The 12877-nt window shown below is 35.0% G+C and overlaps 1 protein-coding gene across 6 annotated transcripts in view; it reads left to right on the forward strand.

The window, feature by feature from the left end:
- The window catches only part of ARHGEF12 (Rho guanine nucleotide exchange factor 12), a 149832-nt gene that overhangs the window by 99287 nt on the left and 37668 nt on the right, over window positions 1-12877 (forward strand). For 4 of the 6 annotated variants that reach the window (XM_043482298.1, XM_043482300.1, XM_043482303.1 and 1 more), the window contains 7 exons: window positions 4556-4630; window positions 6680-6808; window positions 8390-8500; window positions 8768-8866; window positions 11505-11547; window positions 11831-11936; window positions 12367-12504. In XM_043482298.1, the coding sequence (XP_043338233.1) occupies window positions 4556-4630; window positions 6680-6808; window positions 8390-8500; window positions 8768-8866; window positions 11505-11547; window positions 11831-11936; window positions 12367-12504 (701 nt within the window). The remainder of the gene's footprint in view (window positions 1-4555; window positions 4631-6679; window positions 6809-8389; window positions 8501-8767; window positions 8867-11504; window positions 11548-11830; window positions 11937-12366; window positions 12505-12877) is intronic. The other 2 variants (XM_043482301.1, XM_043482299.1) reach the window with 1 other exon arrangement.

Consider the following 12877-nt stretch of genomic DNA (forward strand, 5'->3'; position numbering starts at 1 on the left):
ACCCTTCTTAAAAGTGATGAAAAAATAATCTGTTGTAAGTCAGTGTTTTTTTCAATGTGGGTCATAAAATCAGTTTAGTGGGTCGGGGCCAGCATTTTTAAAAAAAGAATAGGAAATAAGAGTGCTTTGCATGTAGAGGAGGTAAGTGTTACTTTTTGTGACTTTTGTTGTGTATACACATGCACATATTGTGTGCATTTGTACACATGTATAGCTGTGTGTGTGTGTGTGTGTGTACACATTGGTTAATATAAAATTTCTCTTACTGGAGGTTGTAAAAAAAAAAATTGAAAGCCACTGGTCTAAGCCACCGTCATTCAGGGTATCTTGATCCTTAGGCCCAGTGACTCAGTTCCTTGTGCAAGGAAAATTTGAGGATATTTTTATTTTGAAATATATTAATAGGAGTTTTATGATTAGATAGGCTAATTGTCTTGATGAAAGATTTCAGTTTTGCCTCAAGAAAAGAATTACAGTAGCTTACATTTATTGAGCATATGTATTAATACCATCAGCTATAATAGGTGTTATACATTTTTTATCTTGGTTAATTCTCAGAACAGCCTGATGAAGTAGTACTATTGTTATTACTTAAACAAAAGAAAAAACTGAGTCCAAAGCGAGTTAGCTAACTTGCCAGACTTACTCAGCTAGATTGCCTCTACCTAATTTCAAAATACCAGCACTCAAAGGCTCCAAGGTCTGAAAATGCATAACATTTTGGGAGAGCAGTGAAAATTTTACAGGTGTATTAGGATTATATTAATAGATAAAATGGCTGGAGTTGATCTTAGAAGCAAAGTCGAGTTCAAGTTATAACTTGTTCCAGCAGTTCTGCTTCTGGGAATCCTCAGATTTCTTCTCTTTGATTTAGTGCTGCATCTCCTCTCTGTTTTCATGGCTTATCTCTCCCATTAGATGTTTCTAGTAGGAGATGTTTCTAAGTTTAGATGTTTCTAAACTTGCTCTCAAGTTTCTTGAGAGCAACGCACCCATCATATTTGACTTTATATCTACAAAGACAGTGAGATTGTAGGAATTCAGAACAAGTGATGCAAATGAAAAATTTGAATTTTATCTTATTTACAGAAATGTTAACCATAAAATCTGTGGCTTAGAAATATCACTTTATGAAGTACAGAGTGAATTGGCAAGTGTAGAAACAGACATTCCAGTGAATTCAGACAGTTCGACATGTGTTTGGTGTTTAATTGGTCTTTGAACAAGAGTGAATGAGTAGAGTGTGGGCTGTATCTTGCATACAGAAGAGAGGCATAGCCAGAAACATGTCAGTGTCAAAAATGAAGTAAATAGACAGGGAGATCAGTAAGAAAAGAAAACTGCTTGGCTTAAGAGGAACTTGACAAATGTGTGTTAAATGGCTGATAAATTGTCACCATTTATTGAATACCTAGTTTATGATCGTAGTTGTACCTAATGCTTTACACTTACTCTTTTTAACTCTCATAGTAATCTTAAAGAAGCAAATGTCACCATTCCATAGATGAGGCAATTGAGGCCAAATAAGTGGATGATGTAGAAATCCACGTGAGAGACAATACAGTGAAGACTAGGTATTCACTGAACACATAACAAACTCATGTCATGCCTACAGGTGTCTTTTTTTTTTTTTACAGGTGTCTTTTTGAAGCTAGAGATTTGCTGCTTTTATCTTATGGATTTCAATGTTCGTTTCAGTTGTACTGTATTAAGATTGTAGGAACCAATCAATGCCTTACGTTTTTTCCATTTTCTGCTCCTTTTTATAAAATAATCTCCTTACGGTGTTTGTGATATCATTAGCATTGTGAAATTCCCTGCTCTTGCTCACCTCAGAGAAGGCTTTAAAGAATGCTTACATGCCCATGGATGTACTTCTCATGGGAGAAGCTCAGTTCAGTTCAGTCGCTCAGTCGAGTCTGACTCTTTGCGACCCCGAGGACTGCAGCACGTCAGGCTCGCCTCTCCATCACTGACTCCCAGAGTTTGCTCAGACTCCTGTCCATCAAGTTGGTGATGTCATCCAACCATCTCATCCTCTATCATTCCCTTATCCTCCTGCCTTCAATCTTTCCCAACATCAGGTCCTTTTCTAATGAGTCAGTTCTTCACATCATGTGGCCAAAGTATTGGAGCTTCAGCTTCAGCATCAGTCCTTCCAGTGAATATTCAGGACTGATTTCCTTTGATCGCAAGTTATCATCTAAAACTTAGAGCATTTGCCTCTTTTATTTTCATTTTGCAGCTGACCTTTAATTTAAAAATTACTTTGAGGAATTTCTTTGGTGATCCAGTGGCTAAGAATCCACCTTCCAATGCAAGTGACACAGGTTTCATGCCTGGTCCAGGAACTAAGATCCCACATGCTGCAAGGCAATTAAACCCATGTGCCTCAACTACTGAGCCCATACTCTAGAGCCCTCGTGCCACAGCTGCTGAGCCCCCACACTACAACTGCTGAAGCCTGTGTGCCTAGAACCCATGCTTCACAAGAGAAGCCACTGCAATGAGAAGCCTGTTCACCTCAGTTAGGGAGAAGCCCCCACACACAACTAGAGAAAGCCCATGAGCAGCAACAAAGACGTAGTGCAGCCAAAAGTAAATAAATAATTTTAAAAATAAGTTATTTTGAAAAATTCCAAACTGACTCAAAAACAGACTAAGATAATAAACTCCTGCATGTACCTAATCACCCAGCTCAGAGTCATCAATAAGTGCTTAAACTTATTTTTGTCTGTATTCCTTCATTCCTTGTACTCTCCAGATCCTGGATATTTTAAAGTAAATCCAAGGTATTATTTCATTAACATGCATCTTTGGAAGGAAAAAAAGACTTAAAAAGTTAGAACCATAGAAGCATTATCAAATATTCAGTAATATCTTCTTAATATGCAATGCGATTAGCCTAATAGTCTTATAATAATCTTTTTACAGTAGGTTTATTTGAGTCAGGATCCAGTCAACAGCTTCAGTCTTTGGTTGATGTCTCTTAATTTATGATAGTTCCCTCCTCTTTTTTCTTCTTACTATTTTTTTTTTTTGTTAAGCTGGGTCATATGTCGAATAGAACTACCCACATTCTAATTGTATTTTCATGGAGGTGTTAAGCATGTTCCTCTGGTATGTATTTCCTGAAAATTGATAGTAAGATCTAGAGTCTTGAAAAGATTAAGGATTGAGGGTTGTTGTTTGGCAAGAACAATTCATGGGTGGTACTGTGTATATCCTGTTACATCACATTAGGAGGAGAATGTCTGGTTGTCTTTTTATAATTGTTAAGTTTGTATGAGGTATGCAGATCGTATCAGCATAATTCCTTCCTTATAAATTTCTCCACTAAGTTTTTATCTAATGTTTTTACTTCCATTCATAGCAAAAATGCCTGCATCTATTATTTAATAAGGGATTTCAAAATGATATAATTTTGTCATTCTTCCTGTATTCATTAGATGGAATTATTTTATAAAGAATTTTTCCTTCTAGCTTTTAAGTTGCTGTAAAGTATAGCTTATACAGGAAATTCAGGATAAATATTTGATTATTTTCCCTTACGTATCTGTTTTCAGAAGAGTTGGTGCCCTGACATAATCCGAAGGTCACTAAATGTGGGGATGTTTGCACACATGTGTGTAGATGTGTAATATTTTGAATTCATAGATTTTTAACCTGTTTCTTATTGCATTTCAGTCCATTACAGTCATTTTTCTTTTAGATACTTATTAAATTGTCCCTTTTGAGGGGACTAGTGTGCTCCTTCTCAAGTTGTTTTCTGTGTTCTTTTGACATGACTCCCCAGTAACATAGGTTTCTTTCTTTTTGGTGTGATAAGATTATTCTAGCTTGATCTGTCCTACCTCTTAACCCAGAGTCATCCATTTCTCCCAGGTGGGGCTTATATTTGAAATTACTGTTCTATCTTATATACATTATATATACAGATAGCTTATATCTTCTATATAGGCATTCACACAAAAATTTCTTGCGTCTCATTTTCAGCTGCTCTGAAGAATGGCTCCCATTGCTTGGAGTGTTCCTTATCCCCTAGAATTGAAGCTTTGTGTATCATATAGTGTATATTTTACATTAGGTCATCCCAAACATACCATGTAAATTTTATAAGAATCCATAAATCAGTTTATATAAGGTAGTAACAGAAAAATAGAAACTCATTTTCCTTCATATAAATAGGCTAGAATGCTTTTAACTTGGATAGAAAGAATAGTTTGGGACAGAGGGATTTAGAGGAAGTAGAGTTTGATTTTGACTTAATGAGCTTGAAATATGTAATATATCTGATTAGAATTATTTGATAGAAATTAACCCTCAAGCCTGAAGATGAAATTATTTTATCAACATAAGACTTAAAAGCCTAAGAGAATAAATGACTTGCCAAAGTCAGATAAAAAGTAGCAGAGCCAAGTATTATATGAAAGATATTTAGTAGTTTCAAACACAGATGTGTCATTCAGAACATTATTCTTTCACATTGCTTTTTCTTATCTCCTTTGGTGGGCCTGTTGAACTCGTCGTTTTTTGTTTTTTTTATTTTCATTAGAGTCCCAAGAGTGGCTTGAAAGAGAGGATTTATCTAGAGGAAAACCCAGAGAAAAGTGAAGCAATTCAGGACACTGTGAGTATGAAATCAATGAAATGCTAGTGACTTTCCTTATACTTAAATGACAGACATAACTGATGTGTGTGTGTGTATTCTTTTTTTTTAATTTGGAGAAAAAACTTAAATTTATTAAAGGAACTTAATAAAGATTGGAAAATAGAGAGCTGCTCCATAGTTAGTATTATTATGTGGTTAAATTTTTTATAGTAAAATACAAATAACATAAAATATACTATTTTAACCATCTTTAAGTTCATTGTCATTAAGTTAGATTCACATCATTATGCAACCATCAGCACATCTGTCTCTAAAAGTTTTTCAACTTCCCCAGCTGAAACTTGGTGTCCACTAAACACTAACTTCCATTATTTTCTTTCTCCAGCCCTGGCAAACACCATTCTAGTTTCTGTCCCTTCGACTCTGACTAGGAACTGCATAATAAGTAGAATATATGATACTTGTCCTTTTGTGGCCAGCTTATTTCACTGAGCATCATTCTTCAAGTTTGATGAGTGATTTAGCGTGTATCAGAGTTCCCTCGCTTTTAAGGCTGAGTAATAATCTATGTGTGTATTTACCGCATTTGGTTTGTCCATTCCTTCATCAGTGAAAACTTGGGTTGATTCCACCTCTGGCTGTCATGAATAATGCTACTCTGAACATGCATGTATAAATAAATACCGGTTTAAGTTCTTCCTTCAGTTCTTTTGAGTATATAATCAGAAATGGAGTTGCTAGATCTTGTAAATCCCTAACTGATTATTTTTAGCATTTTGATTTTATTTTTTAAAATTAGGACTTGTAAGTTTTATAGTAAAAGATTTAATAGTATATTATGATTTGTCTATTGTTAGCAACATAAGGACTATTGAAAAATCAGAAACCTCAAGTCTGCTGTAAAATGAAAAGTTGTCTCACTAATACTCTAAAGAAATAAAATTTCTGCTTCACCTGATTTTTTAAAAAATATTATTAAAGCCTTGAGGTTTAAAAAGCAAGACTACAGAAAGGCAGAATCAAGTTTAGGCAATGCAGATACTTAAGAGTTGCAACACACTTAAGGAAGAAAACTGCAGCTATGTGTTTATTAGTCACTTAATTTATAGCTTGTGGGTCCATGTACATAGTTTGAGCTGTAACTGCTGTGCGGATAACTCCCCCGTCACCATAGCCTCACTCTCTTTGCTCAACCCCAGATCCTACAGCATTCAACTGCTGTCAGGTTTGAGCCAAACTCATTTTTTTTCATATTTGTTCCAAATTTACTATTTCTCTTAGTACTATATGGTCTTTCATTTCTGTATTTGTGGTATGCAAATATCCCATACTTTTTGCATTATACACTAATGTTCCAACATTCCCCTTTTCATGCTAAATCCAAATTTATAAGTGAACTGACACATGGATGATCTATTGCATAGGAGTGAGGGCTGCCAGCCTACAATTTATTTTTACAATCTTGTTACCATCGTTTCTATAGCAGTGTTGGTGTGATTACTTGAACATTTTATTGCATTATGCCAATGATTTTCAACCAGGAATGATTTTGTCCCTCAGGGCTCATTTGGCAAGGTCTGGACACATTTTTGATTGTCATGACTGGGAGGCTGCTCCTGGCATCTAGTGGGTGGGCAGTGGCCAAGTATGCTGCTCCTTATTCTACAGTGCATAGGACAGCCCCCACAACAAAGAATCGTCTGGCCCAAAATGTCAACAGTACCATTTTTCCTTTGTCCTGTTGCCTTCATTCACTGTTAAAAATTGTAACTGTTTGTGTAAGCCAGCTTAATTTCTTTCTGTAACAAGGTCCAGATATATATGAAACAATAAATGAAGCCTAAAGAGAGGGATTAGAACCAGATAAACAAAGCAGAGGATGTTTATTATTTCTAGGGGAAATGTTTTCTCCCCCTCCCCCTGACCAAGAAACAATCAATACTGGAAAATTTGAGAACCACTTTGAAAATAAAGTACCTAATGAAAAGGAAAAGAAATCCAGTCAGTTTAGTGAACCACATCTTTTTAATAGTTTGGCTTTATTCTGTCTCTGAAATTGACCACCAGGCAATTTTTCCGTTCCTTCTCCATGAATGTTTCCAGGACACTCAGTCACTTGTTGGGAGTCCCTCTACCCGTGTGGCGCCTCATATTATTGGAGCAGAGGACGATGACTTTGGTAGTGAACATGAACAGGTGATGACTTCTTCTTTGTAAAAAACAAATGATTAATTTTCTAAGAGGTTTGATTTATTGCAAAAATGAACAGTTTCTGGAGATTGAAATTATAAGGATTTGAAGCTCAAGTCTTAGAACTAAGATTAATTGGTTAATTGCTTGGGTTAATTGCTTATTTTAGCTTTGACCAATAGAAATGGCCTTGCTCTTGAAGCTGATAAGAAGTCATTGATTTTTACCTAAGTATTTTATCTTGGGAGAAGGGGGATGTTCTTATAAATTTTTTTTTAATTTTCAAATTCTGGTTGTTTATTGATGGTATATAGGAATGTGATTGGCTTTATTCTTGTCCTTTTTAGTAAGCTCACATGATCTTTTAGTAAACTCACTACTTCAAAAAGATTTTTTAAATAACTTTTTAAGATTTTTCCACGTAAATAACTGTGACAGTTTTTGTTTTCTTGTTTCCCAGCGTTTATCTTTTATTTCTTGTTATTACCTTTACTGCGCTAGTTAGGATTTCCAGTCTGAGGCTGAATCACTGTGGTGAGACAGGGCATCCTGGCCTTATTCTCAATCTTAGGAAGAATGCATTCAATCATTTATTATTAATATGATGTTAGCCATAGGTTTTTGTAGATGCTTTTTTAATTGAGGAAGTTTCCTTCTATTTTTAGTTTGATAGGAGTTTTATCATGAATAGATGTTGAATTTTGTTGAATGACTGAGATCATCATATGTTGTTATTAAATTTACATTACATTAATGTAATTTACGTGTAACTAAATATAATGGTAAATTACATTAATTGATGTTATTAGCATTTGGAAACAGCTATTCCTGTTTCATTCCTGGGAGAAACCCCAGTTAGTCATAATATATTTTCCTTTTTCCAATATTGTTGAATTCAGTCCTATTATTTTGCTGAGGATTTTTGTGTGTGTGTTTATAGGGAATAGTAGTCTGTAGTTTTCTTTTTTTGTAATATCTTTGGTTTTGATAGTTGGTTGATGCTGAGCTCTTAGAATGAGTTGAGAAGTCTTAGTCCTCTTATATTTTCTGAAAGAGATTGTGCAGAATGGGTGTTACTTGTTTAGATTAACTTACATGATTCTAGGTTAAGGTCAATTCTTGCTGCTTTCTGTGTTCATTGCAGTTTGGAAACATACAAGTATTCTAGGAGTTGTCTTATTTAAAATCTCACAACTCCATTTCCTACCACCATCTCTATGATTAGCCTAAGAGGAAGACACCTATTTTGTTATTAGGCAGAAAGCCTCCCTTTACATTTTTAGAAGTGTTTTTAACCTGTTTTTTTTTCTGTACTGATTTGTAGACCTGTGAGCTCTTTGATAATTATATTCTGGACTTACATTCTCCCAGGACGGTCTTTCTTCCAACCTGTTCCCAAGAGATACTTTTCAGAGGAATAGATTCCGTAGCCCATGTTGCTTATAATATTCTTGTGAAGTTTTTTTAAACCTTAAAGTTTTTAGGATAGGTCAAAGTGAAATTGGAATAGTCATATTTAACTGAGCTGACATTACATTTTGCATCTATGTGTTGGTGTTACTGATGTATATTTATTTCTTTTTCTAGATCAATGGGCAGTGCAGCTGTTTTCAGAGCATTGAACTGCTGAAATCTCGCCCGGCTCACTTGGCTGTTTTCTTACACCATGTAGTTTCCCAGTTTGACCCTGCAACACTGGTAATATATTTTATGATTTAGCCAGTTTAGAGTTCTTAATTGATGCAAATGCCATGAAACTTTCCAGTTTTAGCAAGATGGGTAGATAGACTTCTGTCAGTTTTCTATGATGATTAAAATGTTACTAATTTAATTTTTAAAGATTTGGTTATATGGTAATAACTACATTGTTCATGGTGACCTACTTGTTTCAGACATTTATACTCAGTGAGGATCTAGCAGATGACATTTTTCATGATTTCTTCCCCATTTCTTTCTCCACTACAGCTCTGTTATCTCTATTCAGACCTATATAAACAGACCAATTCCAAGGAGACCCGTCGTGTCTTCCTTGAGTTTCATCAGTTCTTCCTGGATCGATCTGCCGTAAGTTACCAAGTTAATATTATAATCTTTGCTTCAGTACACTGAATTATTGGCCTCCCAACTTCCAATCTTCCCTCCCCTGTTTTTGGACTTTATTGTGCTTCCTAATGTCTGTATTATATCTAAATTATTGATTACTCATGACTTATTTTTTATTTCTAAGTTAGTTATAGGCATATAAATTCTCACAATAGGTTTTAAGGGATGTAAACATATATATATGTTTATATGTATGCATATTTAGGATAAGGGAATGAAAAAGAGAATACAGTATATATGTGTATATATAAATATATATTAAGATCCAAAGGTTAGTACTTGTATAATTGGACTCTGGTTGGCCTCTTTGAAGTTTGGAGGCCCAAGTTTAACTAAAAGGGATGGAAACGATCTTACTCATATAAATGATGGTAGATAATAATAAGTGTTTTATTTTACCAATAGAAATCTTAATAAGGTTTTTAAACTAATGTGTTTTATTATTAGCCTTGCTCTAGGGTAAATAACAGCCCTTAATACGTCTCTGATAATCATGCTGCATGTCTCTAGTCCTTTCATATTTGCAGTTCTTTTAGTTGACTATTTCACACCTTCTCTCTTTTAAACTCTCCATTAATTCCTCTCTTGTTCTTTTCTCAACTGATGACCTTGCTGTTTTTTTTGAGAAATTTAAAGCATACAGAAGATAACTTCTACCAGAGGTATCACCCTACCTCTGTCATATAGTACGCTCAACCCTCTCTCCTGATGATATGTAGGAATTGTTCTGCTTTTAGTTCAAGACCACCTCTTCCCCTATTTATCCAGATTGTGTTTTCTTATACCTACTCAAAAGATTCTATTCTAGCAAACGTACCCCTTCTCTCCTGCATCATCAGTTCTTTCGTTTTCTACTGAATTAGTCCTATTAGTATGCAGACATGGTTATTTCTCCCATCTTAAACAGACTCACATAGAAACATTTTGGCTCCCCCTCTTCCTCCAGCACTTGCCCTATATTCTTTGTATTTTATTACAAAGCTGCCTCTACACCTACACATGGCTGAATGCAGTTACCTTCTCAGTGAGGCCTTCTCTGACCAATTTACTTAAAATTTCATCCCCCTTGCTTTCTGTCACCTTTCCTGTGTTATTTTTGTCCATAGAATTTATATTTTTTTCTTTATCTGTCTATATTCCTGCTCTTCTGCCCTGAATGTAAGCTCCATTAGGGCAGATATCTTTTGTTCTGTTTGTTTGCTGCTGTTTCCCCAAAACTGAATAGATCCTGACAGAGTGGTCACTCAGATAGTTGCTGAATGGATTAGTTAGGATTCTGATTATAATGCCATTGTTTAAAATATTACACATTATATCTATTAAGATGGTTTTCTTTCATGAAGAAATGACAGTATACTGAAGTTTATGTGAACTTGATGTTTCTTTAGAGCATTCCATGCTAAGGCACACAATGTGCCTTTAGACCAGGTGATGTCTTGTATTTTGCTGCTCATGATCTATATAAGCTTATTAACATCAAAGTGTAAGAACCCTGCTAGATTAATTTGCTAGTTATTCTTTTATGCCACAGGTGATATTATTTCATATAAATACCCACATACAGAAATGAACAGATATATACTTTTTTGCATTTGTGCTAGAAGTACTTCTGGAAAGTTGGCTTGAGCTACTTTATGGCAACTTCAAATAAAGAGAAAACTTTGAAATCCATTTCTATTGCTCTTCAAATAAATATTAGAGCTTTCTTAATTTTTAGCAGTAACTTATTTTCAGATGTAAAACTTCAGATCTTACATTAATTTTTTTTTTTAAAATTCTGGAAGGATATGACTTAAGTGGGTGTATAATACAGAGTAAATTTGAAGAAGATAATATATTTTCTCCAAATGCAAAATAATTTTTTCTGAGACATTTCCCAAATTAACAGGAGAAAATTATCTGGTAATGGGTTCACAAACTGCAGTTATCATGTGAAAAAAGCATAGCTAAGAAGAAGTAAATTATGACACAGTCATCTTATTTCAGTAGTAAAAACTGTAGATGTAAGAACTAGAGATTTAAGACTCCAGAGTTTCAACACTGACATCCAACACTTTCTCCTTGGGAGTATGACTTCTTGTGAGGGTTCTTTAGCTTTATATACCAATATGATTGGGAATATCATGGTCTTCATTGTGAGTGTCTCAAATACAGTGAATAAAATTGTTATACATGAGTAAGTTTTTCATATGGTAATCTACATATAGTTTAGGTTTTTACCTATATTGATTCAAACAGTGTGTGACTGATTATCTTAACCAGTGATTTTCGAAAGCCCAAACCAATATTTGTTCATTCTAGAAAGCCAAAGCCAACAGGAATAAGTAAGGCACAAAAGCATTCAGTCATCTAGTAAAACGGATTGTAGGTATTTCCTTTATAACATGATCCTCCGGGAAAGGGCTTATTTTCAAGTTCAAACCATAGAATATTCCAAAGCTGGGAAATTTAGATGGGTGGTACCCCAAAAATGAGCTTATACATGAATATGCTTATAAATATAGGTATTCACATTTTTTCTCTATTTCGTGTGAGTACTTATATGCATCCTGAAAGACTCTTGGTGCTGTTTCACTTTTTGTCTGTGTTTTTGTTTTAGCACCTGAAAGTTTCTGTTCCTGATGAAATATCCGTAGATCTAGGTAAGTCTGGAGCACCAATGTGCTAGAGGATTACATCTCTGTAGATAAGTAGCTCATCACCTCTCTAGAGGTTTTATCTGTTACACCGTGAATCATATGAATCACAACAGTAAAAGAACCTGTAGTACATTTAAGAGTAAATGAAATGTGAATTTTGAGATAAAATACTTAAAATATATTGAGTATCTCTTTATCTTACTTCAAGTTAAGTTTACACCAAATAGTGCCAGTTACAGTGCACAGAATGTGCACAGAAATCAGGTGATTTCATGTATTTATGCAGAAAAAAGAAGACCAGAGCTTATTCCTGAGGATCTACATCGCCACTATATCCAAACTATGCAAGAAAGAGTCCACCCAGAAGTTCAGAGGCACTTGGAGGATTTTCGGTAAGCCTCGTGGTCTACAGAAGCTGATATGGTCATCCTGAATTAATCTTCTTTTTAGGTAGGAAAAGGTTATACATTCCTTGGCATAACATATGGTCTCTATCACTGTTACTAAAACCTAATGAACTTCTGGTGTCGAAAGGTTGGAATGGTACTGAGAATGCATGGTCCCCTTTCCTTATGGCTGGCAGGAATTGAGCTTAGTACCTATCTGTGCCAAATGTGTCCTTCAAGATATGTATTCTGTTGAGTGACTTCCTCTAGAATTTTCTTCCTGCAGTGTCCCAGGTGACATGGGCCCCCAAATAGAAAACCATGACATTTTACCTGTTGCTAGAAATTCATAACTATGGAAACGCCGATGAAGCATCTCCAGAGGGAGATAGTTTTTCTGTGGGCTACCTCAGGAAGTTTCTCCTATTCCCTTTAGGCAGAAGCGCAGCATGGGGCTGACCTTGGCTGAAAGCGAACTGACGAAACTTGATGTGGAGCGAGACAAGGACCGGTTAACTTTGGAGAAAGAACGGGCATGTGCAGAACAGATTGTTGCCAAAATTGAAGAAGTGTTGTAAGTAATAGAAATACACGTAGAAACGCCCTCTCTACTGAGATGATAATTATGTGTAAAGTACATTTTGAACAAATTTAGAAGGGGTGTCAGGTTGTCTATGTAGAGCTGTTTACCTTGTGATAATACTTGAGAAGCTGGTATCTTAAGTTTATGCTGATATTGTAGATGATGTTCTTGTATTTCTTTTTCTGGGTATTGCTAAAATGAGTAACTGTAGAATTTCTAACTGATCAAAAACAGGTTGAATACTACATTGGCTTTAATTCACAGGCTTTGAAAATATTTCTTGCTATTTTTATAGCATTTATAGCAAGTTGATGACGAAAAAGTGATCCTTCAGGGATCACAATTTTTCTGATATATCATTCCA

Source organism: Cervus canadensis, chromosome 11 (assembly GCF_019320065.1).
Source record: "Cervus canadensis isolate Bull #8, Minnesota chromosome 11, ASM1932006v1, whole genome shotgun sequence".
Lineage (NCBI taxonomy): Eukaryota > Metazoa > Chordata > Mammalia > Artiodactyla > Cervidae > Cervus > Cervus canadensis.